The following is a 19,844-nucleotide window of genomic DNA, read 5'->3' as shown; positions in this document are numbered from 1 at the left end:
TTCTGAAACACAGACAGCACAGACAGCATCGCAGAGCAGCCAGACACAGAGCAGGCTGATAACAGGGGTCACAGCCGTTTAACACAAAGGAGCATTTTGGTCTTTCAATTCTCTCATTACAAAGGGACACAATGGTTAAGATACCGATCCTTTTAAATAACACCGTGCTTGCAGCATCCTGTGTTATCAGCAGATGTGTATGCTTCCCAGCCTTCCCTGCGAAAAAGACAAAGTTGTGTCCTCTGGACACAGCCAGCCTTGACAAGCACATTGCTGCCTGCAACAGGAAGCAGAGCATCAGCAAGCAAGTGTGGTCGCTCTGTTTCGCAACAGGCTACAAAAATTGTTGCCACATATTTTTTTTTTTGTTCGGTGGTCCTTAATAACGTTCCCTTTGGAGTGATATGGTTTGTTCACCCTCACACTTGCCAAACAGCGTCGCTCTTTCCAGGCAGTGAGCGGCATATTTCCCTGTAGAGAAGAAGAAAGCCCTGAACAAGTCATACTTGCTCATCAGACTCAGATAGTAGCTGCAGTGGTATGGGCTGCCATTTTGACAGCAGTCTCCTTAAATGTTAGCGCAGCGTTAGATGTCTGGGAGGTTGGTGTCAGACTTGGTCTTGATTTAAGCAGCCACAGCTGATTAATCACGTTTGACATGCTATGATTTTTTTTTTATTAAATTGTACCTCAAAAAAATTTTTTAATGATTGAAAGTCTTTGATGTAGTAGTTTGTGTCAGTCGGGTCTGGAAAGCCACACATATCTGACATCTCACATTTCTCACAAAAGGACAGTTAGTCATTTTGAAAGGCATTGGAAGGCAGTTATATAAAACAAAAATAACACCGAGCTGCTAATCATGACTGATGTGTAATCCGTGAGAGACGAGCATTGTACAAAAACACTGAAGAAAGGAAAACACACTGAGATTGTTTACAGGGGAAAAGCGCCAACACGTGGTCGCACTGTTCCCTAAAATAGCCTGCAGACAGTTCAGCCAGTATTCCCAGTATTCCCAAGGTACAGAGCCAGAGCCAGAGACATGCAGAGTGCCAACCAGAGTCAGGTACAATGCAGAACTTACTCTCGCAAGCAGCACTGCCTCTGGACCTGTAAAAAACCTCAAAGATGTAAATTATAGTATATTGTATAAGGGAGCAGTCTGATCAGAGATCAGTGATATTGCTGTGAATCCAGCCCCTTTTTGCTGTCTTTCTGGCCCCCATCCCAAATGCCGTAAAAATGGCCTGCCCCATGGGAGTGCTGGTTTGGCGTCATTCCCTAACTAACGATAATGATCACTGTTAACAGGACTGCCTTCAGCACACTTCTATTAGCATTGTGTGGAAAATAAATGGCCACTCCAAGGCTGGGCAGAGCAGGCTGAGTGCTGTGCTCCATCAGTGGCATAGTAAAATGGAAAGGTTATAAACACAGAGTGCGTGCATGTGTGTGTGTGTGTGTGTGTGTGTGTGTGTGTGTGTGTGTGTGTGTGTGGGTGTGTGTGTGTGTGTGGGTGTGTGTGTGTGGGGGGGGGTGTATGGGTGTGTGTGTGTGTGTGTGTGTGTGGGTGTGTGTGTGTGTGTGTGGGTGTGGGTGTGGGTGTATGGGTGTGTGTGTGGGGGGGGGTGTGTGTGTGTGTGTGTAAATCACATAAATCCATTCCTGATCGACTCCACCGCTCCCGCTTCAGACGAACTAATCTGTGGCGATGGCGGAGAATGCTAATGACGCTCCCCGCCTGGCGGTCTTTTGCCAGGCTGAGACAGGCTTCTGGGGTTATGCAACACGATGAGAGAAGTGTCTGCCTGCTTATCGAACGGTCGCATGCTCTACGTGTCGACCTGAAACATGGTTATCCACCTATTGTCAGTGGTGGAGAACCAATCAGCAGTTGTGTTTCAAACAGTTGGCGAGGTCCAATCGCTGTGGGCTGAAGCGGCTTGTGAGCCTGCCCCATGTCCTGCACGCCCCTGCCCTGGACTAAGGGCACTTATAAAGAAATCAATGTTTTTGAGATGTTATCACTTTGTTCCACGGTATTGCAAAGTCCAGTAAATCCATTTATGTCTAGTATATTTCCACTGCCTGGGTGCCTTCTCTGTACACAAATACAGTCACTTACAGTCTGAAGTGTGGAAACAAGCTGCACCTCCATCCACCCGCAGGCGTGGAGGCGTGGAGGGTGGAGAGGTAAGAGCAGGCCCACCTGCACCACTGATGTAGCTCCTGCGCCCTTCAGCTGACCTGATGCACCTCCAGCCTGCTGGGAGAGAAGCAGCATCCCCCTCATGGGCTCCCGCACTCCTGGGGCTCCCGAACTCCTAGGACACACGCCACAGAGGGGCCAGGAGACAGAAGACAAACCGCTCTTACTGAGACGAACCTCACTACCTCCGTTAACCCTAGAGACTGTCCTCTACTGTCCTCAGGGGCTGGCTGATTTTAATTCGAATACTAATCACATAAGAAGTTGTAGATTATAAAAGGTCAGAATCGATGCCTTCCATTCAGTGATGTGCTTGATGCACCGCGTTCGAGCATTTCTGGCTGTAAGCAATATTAGTCATCCAACGACTGGCGGACTATATCATACCATCATGTGATGTGAGCATGGTGGCTAAGTCGACATGTACCCGGAGGAGGTTAAGAGAAAGCGCTGACAAATCACAGGTGTTTCGCAGCCCTGCCGTGAAAACACGACTAATCATCACAGTATGCTCACCAATCATTTGATTACTAACTCCACTTTATTAGAATCCCCCTGTAGGTGTGCACTTCTGTAGCTCATCTGTAAGCGCTGTTTGCAATCCACAGCTTCCAACTCTTCATTGTCCGTTTGTGACCACAGGACAGTTGGCGATTAAATGTTTTTGGACCACTGTCAGTGATGAACTGGGAATAAGCTATCTGAGTAAAAAGATGGCTTACAGTCTGTAACTGCACCTATAATTTAACAAATGTATTTCTAAAGGACACGAAATATAAGTATAGTTGGTAGTATGACCAGTGAGGGCAGGTACAAGACAAGTACATCTGATAAATTCATGCACATAAGGAATGACAATCTAATCATTCTCCAAAAAATAAATAAACAAACTGAATTGAAATAATTAAGTTTTATTGTTTGAATAACTATGTGGCTTCAAATAATTGTGAAGCACTTTTGATAATGTAATTATGAAATGTAAACAAACGCAGGTAGGGCCATATTAAAAATACTTCTGCTTAATGTAGTAGGTCACAGCATGATGAGAAAAACTATCCAACAATCTAGCATTATATTACCAGTCAGAAACTAAACAAATGGCTCCTTGCTCTCCTTACATCTTATCTACATCTTCCAGAAGTGAGAGAGAAGCCAAATATAGAGAGGGAGAGAGAGAGAGAGGGGGAGAGAGAGAGAGAGAGAGAGAGAGAGAGAGAGAGAGAGAGAGAGAGAGAGAGAGAGAAGGAGCAAGGTACAGATCAGCACAAAAAAAACAAAAACAGAGAGACTTAGAGAGCCAGGCAGTGGACTGATAGAGTTAGCTACCAAGCCTGAGCACGGCCTGTCCTCACACATGGGGCGGAGGACGACAGTGAGCGGGGGATGGACGATTAAGCAGCCAGCAGATTGGTCATCCTCCAGCACTGTGCTGCCATGGCCACTGTGGGTGACCCCCTTCTTTTGATGTGCCACATAAAAGAGATTCCACACTACTTCCTCCCGCCCCTGCCCCCACACCCGCCTGTCCCTTCTCCGCCCGTCTCCATTTTGTGGCTTGTTCAAGCACCCAGCGGGTGCTGTGAGGCGGGTGCACACGCGCACAATCTTCCGCCCCAATCTTCCATTGTGCTGCTCTAGACGGTGCACCAACCAGGCGCTGGTCCGAGTGCCGTTTCTGTCTGGTAGCTAAAGCGGAATTTGTCCTCTAGAGCTGTGCACCTACGCTCATGTGATTTAGGGACACTGTGTCCCCGTCTCCGCCTCCCGCTGTGCTAACAGTTTGCATTAAAAGACCCTTTTGGTTCAGTGGGACCTTTTAAGAAATGCCCTCCTCTGTCAGCACCATCAGTTCTGAGATGTTTCTGCTTCTACTGCTACTCGAGATGGGAAAACCAGCTTATCTGCTTGGGTTTAAAACTCCCAGCTCTGTGAACCCAGAATACAGAGTCTCAATTCTTTTGCTTAGCAGAAAGATTATTAATGACATTTTTGCCTTAAGTACTTTGAAGATTAATGTCATTCCTTCTTCGGTTTTGCCAATCAGCTGATAGCAAACACCAGACAGTTGTCTGCAAAGATGTCCACTGAGTCGTGCAAAGTTCAGGTTTCAAGTTAGGAGCTGTCAGACTAAGTAAAAGGTTTGAACTGGGTGGAAGACAGATACATGAGATCCCAGGATACACTGAGTTCACATTCTCTCTGCTGCATGAAACATGGGATTGACTGGAGCCAAGTTCTCATACTTTGAATCTTTGGATTTTCCCAGCCAAATCCTGCAGTTTCTTTTATTATGGTTAGTTAGGATCCAAGAGGAAGCAGGTCTTAAATCACAAAAGAACAGCTTCTGGCTAGAACCTGAACTTAAGACCACTCTTACAGCCCCCATTTGGCTGCATGTAAGAGCTTATTTTACGTGTGCTAGTATTTATCATGAATACTAATAAACAATAAACATAATTTTTACAGTTCAATAACTGATATTAAGGCTTCAAAACTGCAGTCATGGCAGAGAATACAAATTTCATGTTTGAATTATACAGAAAAAATGTATAGAATTAGAAAGAAATTGCATTGTGCTCAAAATCTGGATTTTGTCCCTTTTCATCAAGCATTGCATAGCCAAAGATCTAATCTAGCATCCCACATCCAAAAAGGGTTATTCATTACCCCTTGACTCAAAAAGGTTTATTCTGGGAAATGCAATAATGTGGGCCACCAATCCAGCAAACGTGAACTATAATTGTGAAAAGACACCTCATAAAGCACAAAAGGGAAAGGGGAATTTAATGCAAGGCTTTTTGGCCAGGAAAAGCATACTGGAAACGCACAGTTCTGTACTGAGCTTCTGCAAGACACATGGGGTGAAAGTCTCAGTCTGCTAGGGGGCCATAGTTTACCACACTTGAATGGGTCAGAAGCAAGAGAAGGGGAACGAAGCAGGGTGCACTACCTCTGGTGGTGCGAGCTAATGAACGCGACTATAAACAAACCAGATTTCTCTTGACATGATGTCTCTCTCCCTCCCCAAGGTAAGCAGGGGGATTATTCAAGAGCTATAACAGCTGAGACAAGGTGAAGAGCAGAGCACACCAATGTACACTGTTAACAGTTTTTTAATACAAAAAGTGAAGCCTCACTATAGAACAGAACTCTCTCTTATGTAAAATCACAAGAAGCTTCATTTCCAAAAACCATCACACATGGAGACAGATTAATCTTTGTTGGGCATATATCTCCAAATCTGAGCGTTTCCAATGAACACAGCAGATGAGTTTAAACGGTACATCAAAAGTCAGTGTAAAACCAAAAACGGACCCAAAACTCTTACCATGTACTCCAGTTCCTCAAACAGCCCTTTCCAAGACAGAAGCGTCAGAGGACAGAAGTGAGCGTGCGAGTCCTGTGCGCATCTGACACCAGATCAGGGGATTCCACAAGGACAGTATCCTCTCTCACCCACAGGGGAACTCCTCTCAGCACAAAACCCTAGGTCAAAAACCCACACGACATGGAAGAAATGAGCAGATATGACCCCTTACCCATGTGCGCCTCCCTTCCTTTCCCAAAAACAGAGGTCGAATGAGAAATGTCGCTGGGTCGCTGGGCCGGGGATCTTTCTAAAAGGGCTTTGTTTGGAAGTTCCAGATGTGAGTGAGTGGAGAGCATGCTCCTGGACTTTGGAGGGGTTTTCTAGAGATGACGCGACGCACAATGCCTGGTGCTGTGCAGATGGAGAGAATGAAGAAACGACCCTCTCTCCAGCCAACAAGGCCAGTTTTGTGCTGCCTGACTCAAATAGACCTTGTGCGGAGTTTCTGCCCCAGAACTGCCCCCGTCTCTGCATTTAACAGCAGGCCCTCGCACGGAGACGGCTGCTCGGCTATTCTTCCTGTGGCCTGTCAGGGAGCCTGGAACGAGTGATGAGCGGGACAGGGGACAAAGGGCTGGTCCGAAAGTGCCGTCTTAATGAGGCTGAACGAGGCAGAAATCATCCCCCTGCACATTGGAGGTTGGACGCAGCCTTAGATCTAATCATGATTAAAGGGATCGCGTGATAGGGCTGCATGTTCACAGCACGACGGTCCAGCGGAAAAGACCCGTGGGTCTGCTTCAGGTTAGGGTGCAGAAGGATCCCAGTTTAATGAATCCAAGTGCTCAAAGTGAAAAAATACAAACTTACCTAGTGAAAAAAATTTGAAAGAAAGTCAAAGTCAAATTTATTTATATAGTTCTTTTTACAACAATTGCTGTCACAAAGCAGCTTTACAAATGTCCCAGCCCAAGCCCCCAGTGAGCAAGTCAAGGGTGACGGTGGCAAGGAAAATCTCCCAAGAGAGGAAGAAACCTTGAGAGGTACCAAGACTCAAAGGGGGGACCCATCCTCGTCTGGTGGAGAACGGACACTCCAACCACAACCACACTCCATCCAACTCTCAGGCCTTCCTTACGCCTTAAAGAGCAAAACAGGAAGTGCTGTGATGTCACTTCTGTTTTTTGGACAGGAAATTCAGCTATAAAAACCAAATAAACTCTACTGTTTCCCCCACTGAATGAAGACATGGCTGCCTCTGTCTGTAATCTACTCACAGGTAAGTACTTTTTCCTTTCTTATACTTAGTTAAAAGGTTTTTTGTTGACTATCATCATTCCTGGCAAAAAAACAAACAAAAAAGCTCTACAGCTATATGCTAAAGCAAACATTAACACTGAATTAAAACAGTTCCTGATCAACAGGTTTTTTTCTCCTCTGGTCAACAGTTAAACTTTCCAAGTTAAACACAATCAATTAATAAAGGCTATTTAAATGTGTTCATTTATAAGTTTAAATGTTCATATTAAATGGAATGTCCGTGCGTATTAGATTAGATTAAACTCTACTGTCATTGTTCAGACTACAAAATGTATTCCGCATATACCAGCTTCTTGTTAGCTGGGGTCAGAGAGCAGGGTCCGCTGTTGTACAGCGCCCCTGGAGCTGAGAGGGCTAAGCTCCTTGCTCTAGGGCCCAACAGTGGCTGCATGCCAGAGCCAGGAGTCAGACCCCTAACCTCCCGAGTTGCGCTGTGGTGGTGGGCAGCTCAGTAATGAGCACACTTGCCACAGAAGAGGACTAAGAAGTGCAGAATGGATAGGACTACAACAGCACGTCCATACACGTTATAGCTTCCATTAACAAGGGCCACAATAGGTGTCATAAGAGCATCAAAAAATCTGTTCACATCTTAAGTTTTCCTTTACAGTTGACTTAAGAAAACTATTCCTAAATTAAGTCAGCAAAAACAAAAATATCATTATGATAAGAATGCACCATGGGGTAATTTGTAAAAGAGATTAAATAAGATCTGTACATGTCATATATGTTCCTATAAAGTGAGAAATCTACTTTCCAGTTGTGACTGTCCTTATAACACTTTTCAATTTGAATATATCCTGAATTCTACATTTCCAGGCATATGGGTGTGAAACACACCAATGCAGCTATTTTCCAACTGGCCACCAGTACAGAGAATGCTCTGTAAATCTCAACTCTCACCTCAGGCCCCTGAAGGCCTATGAGAAAATACTCTCATTGTCTCTCACAAGGTGCCAAGGCTCTCCAAAAATAGGTAATCTATAGGACAAGGATCACACAGAACAGTGCACTGGCATACCATCATTACATAAGAACTGCAGCGTGTGAATTGCAATAGCTTCCAGAGTAGACTAAAGAAGAGTGACCCTCCTCCATCCTCCCACATGTCATTAGCACAGAGTCCCTGACTGTCTGCAGTTGCTTGATCCGGATACAGTTGGCCAAGTCGTATCACGTTCCTCGGCTCCGGTCCAGAGAGACTTGAGCCATATTCTTTATTCTCTCACCGTTCGCTTAACGCTTTGACTAATGTTGGTTGTTCACAGGGAAGCATGAGCCTGCCTCTAACACCTAAGTAGCAAGAAAAGAATTAGTCCTTATTTACTAGATGCAAAGCACAGTCATGCCCTCTCTCTCTCTCTCTCTCTCTCTCTCTCTCTCTCTCTCTCTCTCTCTCTCTCTCTCTCGCCAGTGTATTGAATATTTAAGATGTGCTATCATCTAAATATAATAAAACGTCTCTGTCTATTTTAGTCAGATTCAAGGAGCTCTGGAAACTTTGGATTTTGGTATTTGACTTGGGTACTTCTTTAATTATTTTTGTACTTATGTATTTGTTTGTTCAGGTATGTATTTATTTAAATTTTATTCTTAGTTATTGTCTAGTGTACTGTCTGGTGTTTCCCTTACCCTTGTAATGTGTCCTTGAGTTTGTAGCACATTCAAATAAAATATATTATTATTATTATTATTATTATTATTATTATTATTATTATTACAGTAGGAAGCATACAATGATGACCAAAACAAGATGCCATCTAGCGTCTAGAAGTATTTAATAGCAAACTGATGACTATATCTACATTTTTAAAGGTAAATTATTTAGTTGTAATAACTTAAGTTATTATTATTTACTTAGAATGAGAGGATGAGAACATGGAAAGCATATATAAAACAAAGACTGTAAGTGTTGAAAGAGGCGAGCGTCTTTCCAACGAACGCTCCAAAGTTTGATAAGGTTGAGGATATGGCGATGCTGACCTACCTGGATGAACCATGTACTGCTCAAGCTCAGAGAACGCTACACAGCACAGGTGATCTCCGGAAATGTTAGACCCTCAACATCCATCACTCCTCTGCATGGAGAATAGTTCTGTGAACACCCATGACAATGTTCCAATGACGAGCTGTTGTATTTCTAGATTTTCCAGGATTCTGTTTTCATTTTAGAGACTTACTCTGGACTGTTCTGTGTGACTGTGAAACCCAGTCTACAAGACTGAGGTGGTGATTGCATACGGTGGTCTCTTCAAATATTTCTTGCCATCTCTGATAGTGCCTGTCAGTTTATGCTTACTGATATGTCAAATCAGGCGTTATTTTGCACACAAGTGTCCATCCAAATATCTGTGTATTACACTATATAAAATAAAATTGTGTCTGGCAGATGAAGACAATCAGTCTCTCCTCATCACGTAAGAATCTTTCTTACAAAGAATATTATAAAGATGTATTAAGATGTTATTAAAGTTTTAGTCATCAACAATCAGGCTGTTCCTAACCAATGAATGTGTCTCATCCTGGGGAACCTGGTGCAGGGAAAACTATAAATATCAAACGTGTCATCCAGTACTTTGCAATAGCAATGTCAGGACACAAGACGAGAGAATTGGTTGGCAAGATGAAGGTGAGCACTGGATGAGCCAATGCTGTGACTTCTAATTTTCTCACTGAGACAAACAACACCTGCTTTTTCATACAGGGCACACTGGAAGACCAAATCATCCGGGGCAGCCCATTGCTGGAGACCTTTGTGCATGCCGAAACTGTGAGGAATGACATTTCCTCTCGCTTTGTGAGTTTGTGAGAAAATGCACAAGTTTTCAAATATGCAGGAGTTCTAAAAATAGATGTCCAATGCATCAGGACGTGAATATTTCTCCGCAGGATAAATTTATCAGGATCCTCTTTGGAACAATGGGGCAGGTAGCATCAGCAGATATTAAAACGTGCAAGCATCTTTATTAGAGCCTATTTTAAACTTTAGCTTGACATGACTTATATTTAGCAGGCTATGCCATGACTTTAATTTTTTATTTTTTTTTACCATTTGTTGGGTTTTGAATCATAGATCTTGAGAAATCCAGGGTGATGTTTTAGCTTTCAGCTGTGAGGAGTTACCGTATATTCTCACGACTGATCTGTAACAAGAAACCAGACAGCATAGGTACACTCATACTCTACCTATATTACTGCCAGTGCTGCTGAATCGGTTTAGGTGTATAACTCAACTGGTGCCCTTGCCAAGTCTGTCTATAAGACGTTCCTGTGGATGGTCCTACATATAAATCAGCAAACAACAAAGAAAACATGTCATCGAGGTCCCCAACATTGCAGGGTTTGAGATTTTTGAAGGAAGTGTATAATCACAAATTTATCATTTAACCTATAAGTTTGCTTTATAATTACAACATAACTGGCTAAATTTTCCTAATGAACAGCACAAGATGACAAGGCTGCATTCAATCTGTCAAGCTAATTCACATGGCCTGTCCAACAATTTTCAGTCCCAGTTGGGATCTACTGCAATGAGCTTTGTACCATCACACTAACTCTTTTTCATGTTGGGGTCCCTTTCAAAATAACCTAGCTCAAACACACTGGAGCAGCTGTGCATCAACTTCACCAGTGACAAAGTGCTAGTTTTCCAAGCACCTCATGCATGTGCAGGAGTAAGCAGAGTAGAAGAAAGAGAGTATTGGCTGGGAGTTCATAGACCTTGCTATGGATCCAGCAGCCTGCATTGAGCTTCTTGACAAGATACAGTATGATACTACATTCACTTGAAACAAGTTACATAGGGAGTTCATGACCAACTGCTCCTATTCATCAGCCACTGGACATTTTCTCAGTCCTTGAGGAGGAGTGTATGTTTCCGCAGTCTACCGACATATCCTTCAAGAGCAAATCCTATGACCAACAACTGGGCAAATACAATTGTTTTCTGAAGCCCAAGCCTGTGAACAGCAAGCCAGAGGCTGACTTCTCCCCGGTACACTACGCTGGCACGGTGGACTGCAACATGGCTGGCTGGCTGGAGAAGAACAAAGACCCTCTGAATGAGTGTGTTGTGCAGCTTTGCCAGAAGTCATCCGTGAAACTGCTGGCCCTGCTGAACACAAGCTGTGTTCGGGCAGACGGTAACTGTGTGCTTCAGTCTCTAAACAATCCAAGCTGCAGACTGTGAATCTTACTCCCAGTTTGCATGCAGGAACTGTAAAAGAACTCGTTTTTTTTTTTAACTGAGAGTGCTTCTGAGTCCATAAATCCTACATTTTAGATTATATTCATTACAAAAGCCATTTATTATAGATTTGATAATCCTGCAAGTTCTATGCATTACATATGTGGCAAGGTTTAAAAACAGATTATGCAAAATTACACTCGATGAATATTATGCTTACCAGGCGAACGCTAGACCTAATTCTGCATCTGAGAAAGAAGAGTGTGGAAATGAAACTTTGTCTCTCTGATTCTCTGCTTGGATGTCACAGACTCTGCTGGTGGCAACAGTGGCAAGGAAAGAGCCAAAAAGAAATGAGCATCTTTCCAGAGAGTGCCTGCTCTTTTTAGGCTCATTTTCCCATTCGCCTTTTCAGTCACATCTCATAAATATTCATCCTGCTGCAACAGAATATCATGAATTATTCATTATTGTCAATTCAGAGGAAAACCTGAACAAGTTGATGTCTGATCTCGGAACCACCCATGCTCATTTTGTGACGTGCTTGATTCCAAATGAAACCAAAACCCCAGGTAGAGTGTGCAGAACTTTCAAAGGGTATTATTAAACCATTAGAACCTTGAGGCATAAAATGTTGGAGCGAATTTAGCACTCTTGCACTTATTTCCCAACATTCCATGGTTTATTACAACTCCTTGGCAACCGGTGTGAGGAAAATCATCTGGTTATCCACCAGCTGAACTGCAATGGTTTTCCCATCTGAATCCCTGTATGGAGACTTTAAAAAGAGGTAAATCAAGCAGTTTAAGTCTCATATAACTGAAAAGAAGTGGCTGAATGACCATGGGTCATCACTGTCTTTGCTTCAGCTACAGAATTGCTATTCCGGAGGAACCGTTCATGGATAATAGGAAGGCAGCATAGAAACTCCGGGGCTCCAGTGACATGGATCATTCTCAGTCCAAATTAGGACACACAAGATATTATGTTCTTTGATGAAGGCACTGAATGATAAGGAATGATTATGCTGACAAGTCATGTATCATTATAATTAGTTTTATAAGTAAGTTTAATCTATTTATGTTGTATATTTGTAATGATGGCTAGTATGGAAGCTTTGGGCTGTATAGATGCATAGATCCATGTCCATATGTGCTGATGACAAGGTATATATTTGGATTCAAATTTACATACAGACAAAACCTATTGTGGAAAGATTTCACACTTTTGATAATACACATTAAAAAAAAACAGCATGGTAACGAATTTAACAGTAGTGAAGATCACCTGGTTTATCAGTTATTTTTGTGAAAGGGAGTCCATCTCTGCCATCAGGTACCATATTTGTTGGACTTTATGAATGTGAAGCACTGGCCACGGATGAGACTCTACTGAAGACTTCTGAGTCAGTGAAAGAGATGAGTCCAGATGAAGCTGGACTTTGACAAGTGTAAGGAGGACCTGGCCAAATCAGAGAGCAAAAGGGAGTAGCTGGCGAAGAATGCTCTCCTCCTTCAAGTTCAGACAGTGTAGGTTTTATGGGCCAAAGAATCGCCATCATATGTGAACAACAACTCACTAGCCTATGTGATCTCAGAGGAATCAGATATTCTGATGGCTGCAGAGGAGAGATGCAAGGGACTGATCACAAGTCAAATCCAGCCGGAAGCCAAGCTGAAGGAGCGGCTGGGAGATGAGGAGGAGGTCAACGCTGAGGTCACAGTCAAGAAGAGGAACCTGGAGGAGGAGGAAAAACACATGGACCATCTCAAGCTTACGTTAGCCAGAGAATGAGAAGCATGCCATAGAAAACAAAGTGTGTTGCCCCCTATTGCTGAATGTGTTCTAGGAGATTAAATGAATGCCGACACTGATACGTTACAGCATTCTGCTGTTCATATTGTTAACACTGAAATGGTACTTCACAGTGCAGGTGAAAAGCTCCACGGAAAAGACTGTCTCTCAGGATGAGAACATTTCTAAAATAACTACAGAAAATACCATTCTGCTGGATGTCCTTCAAGCAGAGGAGGATGAAGTCAAAACCCTCACCAAAACTGGAGCAGGACGTTGACGATGTGAGTCATTGTTTTAGAGCAGTACTTGTACTGTTCCTGAATATCTACCATTCTACATAATTTGCGGTCAAACCCCAATCCACCACACCACACCTCAACTCAAATTCTCTCTTGCTGGTTTTGGCTGTGTTTTGGGGTAGTTTTGTGTGATCAGTGTTTGTAAATGTGATTAGACCACTGCTTTGTTAAACCATATTGTCTTGTTGCTTGCCGCTTTTTCGAACAAACTGTTGTAAATATTTTTTTATACTCGTATACAGATTAATAGTATAGGTGTAAAATAGATGGGAAGTGCAGAGTTTGGCACCATTTCAGTTGTTCCTCCTTTCCTCCAGTTTAACGGTTTAGGGAGTCATGGATGTAAAAACTATTTTCTTTCTGTTTTATTTTGGTTAAGAAAACTAACCTACTCTATTCTGGACTAAGCTGTGGTTTTGTTTGTTATTTTGGCCTTATTCTCTCCTTTTCTACTCTACCTGACACATTCCCAGTCTCTCAGTGCTGTTACAGCCAGAGCATAGACTGGGTTGTAACAGCCTTAACCAATATTACAACTTATCCTGAACTGAAAAGACACTGAAGTGACACAGCTGAAGAGTAAGACTGAAGAAGAAAAAACCCCTGAGTGCTCAACCAAAGAAGAAACTCACCAAATCTATAAATTGTTTAAATTACTTACATTTAAATATTCCCCCCCAAAAAAACAACAACAAAAAAAAAAAAAACAGCAACAAGCAAGGCAAGTGATGGAGCTAAGTTTTATTTACCAAAATGATCTCAACCCTAAGGCTCAAATACAGGATCTTGAGCAGGAGACTGAGCCAGAGAGTGCTACTAGAGGCAGGGTTGAGAAGCACAGAGCTGATCCATCCAGGCAACTGGAGGATATCAGCGAGAGGCTGGAAGGAGCTGGTGGAGCCACTGCAGCTCAGATTGAGCTGAGAAACCAGAGGCTAATTTCAGGAAGCTGTGCCGTGATCTTGAAGAGTCCACCCTGTAGCACAAGAATAACCCAGCAAGACTTGTGGAGCAAATCAACAGCCTCCAACCAATCAAACAAGACTTGTGGAGCAAATCAACAGCCTCCAACCAATCAAACAAAAGCTTGAGAAGGACAAGAGCGAGTTGAAACTTGAAATGGATGATCTCTTGGAGGCAACTGCAAGAGCAAAGGTAATTAAAACATGATGGAGGGCCTACCATAATTAATTGCACAGCCATTTGAGAACATCATATTTTTGAAGGTCAATATTGCAAAATTATGCTGCTCTCTGGAGGACCAGCTAAGTGAAGTGAAAACTAGAGGAGGAGGACCAAAGGCTAAAGAACGGAAAATGCTATCAGCTCTCTTGACTCAGCCAGTTTAAATGAACACATTTTGCATGTTGACTGCTGTATAGCGGCCTTACCTATAGTCCATCTGCCGACTGTCAGCAGCTCCCAAAATTATATGAAGGTGAAACGATGAACCAGCTTGAGAAGGACTCTCTTTTGTCTCAGTTAACAAGGGTTAAACAGGCCTATGTCCAACAAAATGAGGAGATAAAAAGGCAGAATGAGGATAAAACAAAGGTGCAGTATAAAAATATATCTTAGTCCCTAAAGACTGAGAAGGTGGAACTAACCGTTATGTTGATCTTAACAGGCTAAGAATACCTTGGCCCATACACTTCAATCATCTTGTCATGACTTTGTCTTGTTTGAGAAGTAGGCGGTCAAGGCTGAGCTGCAGCGTGGAATGTCCAAGGTCAACTGTGAGGTGGTTCAGTGGAGGACCAAACACAGGTGCCATCCCATGCACTGAGGACTTTGGAATTCCAAGTAAGACTTTCTTGTAGTGCTGAGGGATTTATGTATACTACACCTATGTATACACATCGGGCTTATGCATATTACATTTGCTAACTTAACGTGTATTCCAAATCATATTAGAAATAAGCTGCCCCAGTGTCATCTGGAGGCTGTCAAGGTAGTTAAATCAAAGTTCTGCTCCATGGAGAAAACAAACCAGATATCAGGGGGTGGTGGAAGACCTGCTGACACATTTGGAGGGGGCAAACTCAGCTGCTCATGCGCTGGAGGAAAAATGGAGAAACTATAAGGTACAACAAACTTGCTGGCCTTCGTTTATTAATGAAGACAAGAAAACATACATGAAAATTCTAAAAGCAAATCTTTTTCTTCCTGTTTCATACCTCATTGTGTAGATTCTAGCAGAGTGGAAACAAAATATGAAGAGAGCCATGCAGAACTTGAAGCAACATTGAAAGAAGTCTGTTTCCTGGGAATAGAAACATTGAAAATGAAAACCTGAAGGGTATGGAGACATTTTTGACTGCCCTGGCTCTGAACGTGCTATCCCAACATTATGGTCCTCCTTTTGCCAGCTACCCAAGGACAGCCCCAGAGGTAGTCCACATCCTGGGCTTTGGGCGGACCCTTCCAGTACTTCTGGCCTTTCCATGGAAGAGGAAGAATATAGGCTTTATCCTCGCTAGCTCAGGGGCCTAGCCAGCTCCATCAACCGCCTTCACCGCGGTCCCAATTGAGCCCCTCAGCGCTCCTTGGTCCTGGCTCGGTAGCCCTAGAAAGCCCTCCAAGAAATTCCAGGGAATGTTCCCCTCCTCCTCCAGTGTGGTCGCAAACACCGGTTACAGTCCTCTCACAAATATCCAGGGATCCAGGCAACAGCTTTGGATGTCCTCAAGCACATCCCTGTAGGAGGTCTGTTTCCTGTGGTGTGAGTAGGTGTCCTGTTGTGGTTGGTCATTCTGTAATGGCCAGAGTGCCACACGGCAATGAGCAGGACATACAGACTCGCTCGACGGAGAAAAATGTTTATTAACATACGATACAAACACCGGCACTCATGTATAACAAACTGTGAACAAGAAAACATATATGGCAAACAAGAACAACGCGAACATGAACATGATTAATGACCGATCATAATGCACACACAGACAAGGGTTTAAATACATACAAACATGACAAGACTAAAGCAATGCAGCTGTGTGCTAAACATAGGCATGGTTACAAATGAGACACAGTCAAGAGAGAACTCCCACTGCATGCTGCGGGCCATACCACGTGACCAGTGGAAGGGGAGCCTTCCGTGACATCTACCAGACACCTTCATCACTGACAAACTTGAGGAAATATTAGTGAAAGCTCATGATGATGAGTTCTCCCTCTGGATATCCTAAATTATTAGAAAACATGAAATTACATTACAATGTCAATATTCAAGCTCTTAAAATGAAAATTGCTTTCCTTCCTTTTACTGTTGCTACAGTGTGAGAAAGACTAGAAGAACACGGTGAGATTACAAGATCTGGGGGACAAGTTACAGTGAAGGTCAAGGCCTACAAGAAGCAATCAGAGGAGGCTGAGAGTGAGGCTCTTCTCAAATAGGGAGTCCCCAGGCACCTGCTGTTTCTCTTATTGTTGGATAACTACAGATCAATGCTCTGATCTCTTTGTCAGGAGGAACAAGCAAACACCAGTTCAACCAAGCTGAGGAGAGCGCAGCCTGAGCTGGAGGAGGCTGAGGAGAAAGCCGACACCGCTGAGTCTCAGGTCAGCAATGACACCTGGGACATGCAGCATGGTTGATTTCAAATCAAAATAACTGAGTGGATTATATAGAGGGCACAGGTTAGTCAAGGTTGGGTTTCCCAAATGCACCATAAGACAAAGATCATCGCTTAATGATAGAATACACACTCTTGTATTTAAGACCAGCTTAACACTACAATGTCTTTGGTAAGCATTGCTAGGAATGGTAAGTCTAAGCATTGCTGTGCTCAGTAGCTTGGTGAATGTAGCTGATTTTAGGTCACACTCGCATTCAGCGTGATGCACACCTCCTATTCAAACTGTGAATCCATCAGTGTGGTGCTTTACTTGATCCTTTTTACATTCAGGGAACGGACAGACAGGAGAGAGATGCAAGAGACCTCAAGATGGAAGCTGGTGTGCTTTTTTTTTATTTGTAGAAAATTAGTTTTCATTTAAAGAAATATGGGGCCATCTCTAAGCAACCGGACAGGGACGCGGTATGTGCATTTTGGCCCTGGACTCCAGCACATTGGACCTGAAACAAAACAATGACTGCAAGTGCAGCTTTAATTTGAAGGCTTCTGCTCTGGAATGTGTATCATGTGTATTGGTGAAATGGTGGTGAGCTTTTGTGTGAGTGACTTGCAGTAACTTTAGGGCATGCATGCTTTTCAGGAGGAACAGGTCATTATATTATATCCATTATTACTTATATTTCTTCACAAAATGGCAATAAAGAAGCATGTCTGCTTATTTGATGTGAACAAAACCTAGCTTCTGGATAAAATATAACAATCTTACCACTGATTTAAAAAACTGCTAAAGTTTTTCATTTTGAAACAAATGGTAATAGCAAGCAGTTACAAACAAGTACCCTGTACTAGACATAAACTGTATAACGATGACTTGAACTAAAAATAATTTTTCACACATAGAATTCATGATGTTCAGATTCATAGAGAGATTAAACTGATGAACAAATGCCTATGCTGTTTTATCTATAGCTCAGGTAATCATGGATGACTCAGTATTTTCACTATGCATATGAATTCAGCAATAAATGCAGGTTAACTGAGTAATGATGGTAAAAGATTAAATGAAAATAATAAATAAAATAACCACTTAAGGATTTTGTTTGTTGGATATCCAATTATTTTATCCACATGTCATATGGAAGAGGGAAATGATTCAATTCCCATTTAAGTGGTAGGACTATTGTCAAGTCAAATATATTTATATAGTGCTTTTTACAACAGTTGCTGTCACAAAGCAGCTTTACAAATGTCCAAGTCCAAGCCCCCAATAAGCAAGCCAAGGGCAACAGTGGCAAGGAAAAACTTCCTAGAGCACGAGGAAGAAACCTTGAGAGGAACCAAGACTCCAAGGAGGGGCCGTCCTCCCCTGGCCAACAACGGACATTATAATAGTAACAATATAAACAATAAGGAGCAGAATAAGTAGTGCAAGAAAGAAAAATAAAATAAATAAAGAATGAAAAAATAAGCAATCAATGTCTAGTCTGGTTTTCATCATGACATCAGGGGTAGGTGAACCTCGGCAGAAAGGGAGACTAGAATATCAGGCATGTCCAGGGTGTGTAGATTAGGGAACTATAATGTGAAAGAGGGACTCTGGCAGATCGACCTATGACAGCACAGCTAAAAGGAAAGAGCCATTAGGAACCACAGGCATGAGTGACAAAAGAGAAGTGAAGTGACAGCATCATAACATCCCAGTTTAGCAAAAGTCTCAGTGCCCATGGACCCCCAGATCTACCCCTTTACCTAAGATGGGAAGTCGTTCATAAAATGCCTGACTGTACAAATAGGTTTTCAGCCTAGCCTTAAATATTGAGACTGTGTCTGAGTCTCAAACATTTATAGGAAGATTGTTCCATAGTGTGGGAGCTTTATAGGAAAAGGCTCTGCCCCTGCAATTTTTATTCTTAGTACTAGTAAAGAGCCTTTTGATCTAACAGACGTGGTGAGTTGTAATACACTAGGAGCTCCCTAAGGTACTGTGGGGAAAGACCATTCAGTGCTTTCTAGGTCATTAGAAGCATTTTACAATCAATACAAAATTTTACTTGGGGCCAATGTAATGTAGCTAAGATAGGAGTAATGTGATCAAATTTTCTAGTTCTAAGTAAGATCTTTGGCTGCTGCGTTCTGAACTAGCTGGAGCTTGTTTAGGCACTTAGTGGTACAGCCAGATAGTAAGGCATTACAGTAGTCCAATCTTGAAGTGATAAATGCATGGACTAGCTTTTCTGCATCATATGAGGAGAGTATATTCCTAATCTTTGCAATGTTCCTGAGGTGGAGAAATATTATTACATGAGCTTCGAATGAGAGACTGGCATCAATGATCACTCCAAAATCTATAAGCTGTGATTGGGAGACCAATGAGGTTCATTAAGTAATTAGAGAGCGAGGTACTAGCCGTCTGTGGGACTAATGGAAGCACTTCCGTTTTTTGAGGATTAAGTGAGTGAAAGTTTCTCAACATCCAGTGTCTGACGTCCTTTATGCATTCCTCAATAATACTAAGATGATACATGTCCTCTGGTTTGGCTAAGACATACAGCTGAGTATCATCATCGTAGCAGTGGAAACTAGCACAGTGTTTGCATATAACGTCACCTAGAGCTAGCATATATAAAGAAAAAAGCAGAGGCCCTAGAACAGATCTTGGTGGGACACCATAGCTAAACCTTCTTGTATGCTGAAAAGTCTCCATTTATGTTAACAAAGTGAAAGCGACCAACTAGATAAAATTTTAACCAGGAAAGAACCTTGCCCATAATCCCATCAACATTTTTGAGTCTATATAGTAAAATGTTGTGATATATAGTGTCAATAGATCTAAAGTGATCTATAGCTGTACTCAGATCAAGCAATATAAGCAGAGAGACATAACCCTGGTCAGAAGCCAACAACAGGTCATTAACTGCTTTAATCAGTGCTGTCTCTGTACTATGATGAGGCCTAAACCCTGACTGAAAGACTTCATGTATCTGGTTGCGATTCAGGTTTAAGCTTAGCTGCTGAGCTACAGCTTTTTCTAGGATCTTGGAAATAAATTGAAAGTTTGAGATCGGCCTGTAATTTGACAGCTGACGTGGGTCGAGGTTAGATTACTGCTAATTTGAACGGTTTAGGAATGCCATAATTCTAG

At 42.6% G+C, this 19,844-nt stretch overlaps 1 protein-coding gene and 1 pseudogene across 2 annotated transcripts in view; one reads left to right on the top strand and one right to left on the bottom strand.

Moving 5' to 3' along the window:
- Positions 1 to 5,704, bottom strand: part of gas7a (growth arrest-specific 7a) — a 26,227-nt gene extending 20,523 nt beyond the window's left edge. The window contains exons 1-3 of one of the 2 annotated variants that reach the window (XM_027010784.2): positions 5,541 to 5,704; positions 2,213 to 2,327; positions 1 to 2 (exon numbers count right to left, since the gene is read on the bottom strand). The exon at positions 1 to 2 is cut by the window's left edge and continues 67 nt beyond it. In XM_027010784.2, the coding sequence (XP_026866585.1) occupies positions 1 to 2; positions 2,213 to 2,327; positions 5,541 to 5,543 (120 nt within the window). In that variant the 5' untranslated portion in view covers positions 5,544 to 5,704. The remainder of the gene's footprint in view (positions 3 to 2,212; positions 2,328 to 5,540) is intronic. The other variant, XM_027010785.2, reaches the window with a different exon arrangement.
- A 1,066-nt stretch (positions 5,705 to 6,770) lies between these two features.
- Positions 6,771 to 15,477, top strand: LOC113577909 (annotated as a pseudogene).
- The last annotated feature ends 4,367 nt before the right edge of the window (positions 15,478 to 19,844 follow it).

The sequence above is a fragment of the Electrophorus electricus genome, chromosome 1 (assembly GCF_013358815.1).
Source record: "Electrophorus electricus isolate fEleEle1 chromosome 1, fEleEle1.pri, whole genome shotgun sequence".
NCBI lineage: Eukaryota > Metazoa > Chordata > Actinopteri > Gymnotiformes > Gymnotidae > Electrophorus > Electrophorus electricus.
Note: the sequence above shows the minus strand (reverse complement) of the source record. Positions and strands in the feature narration are given on the sequence as shown.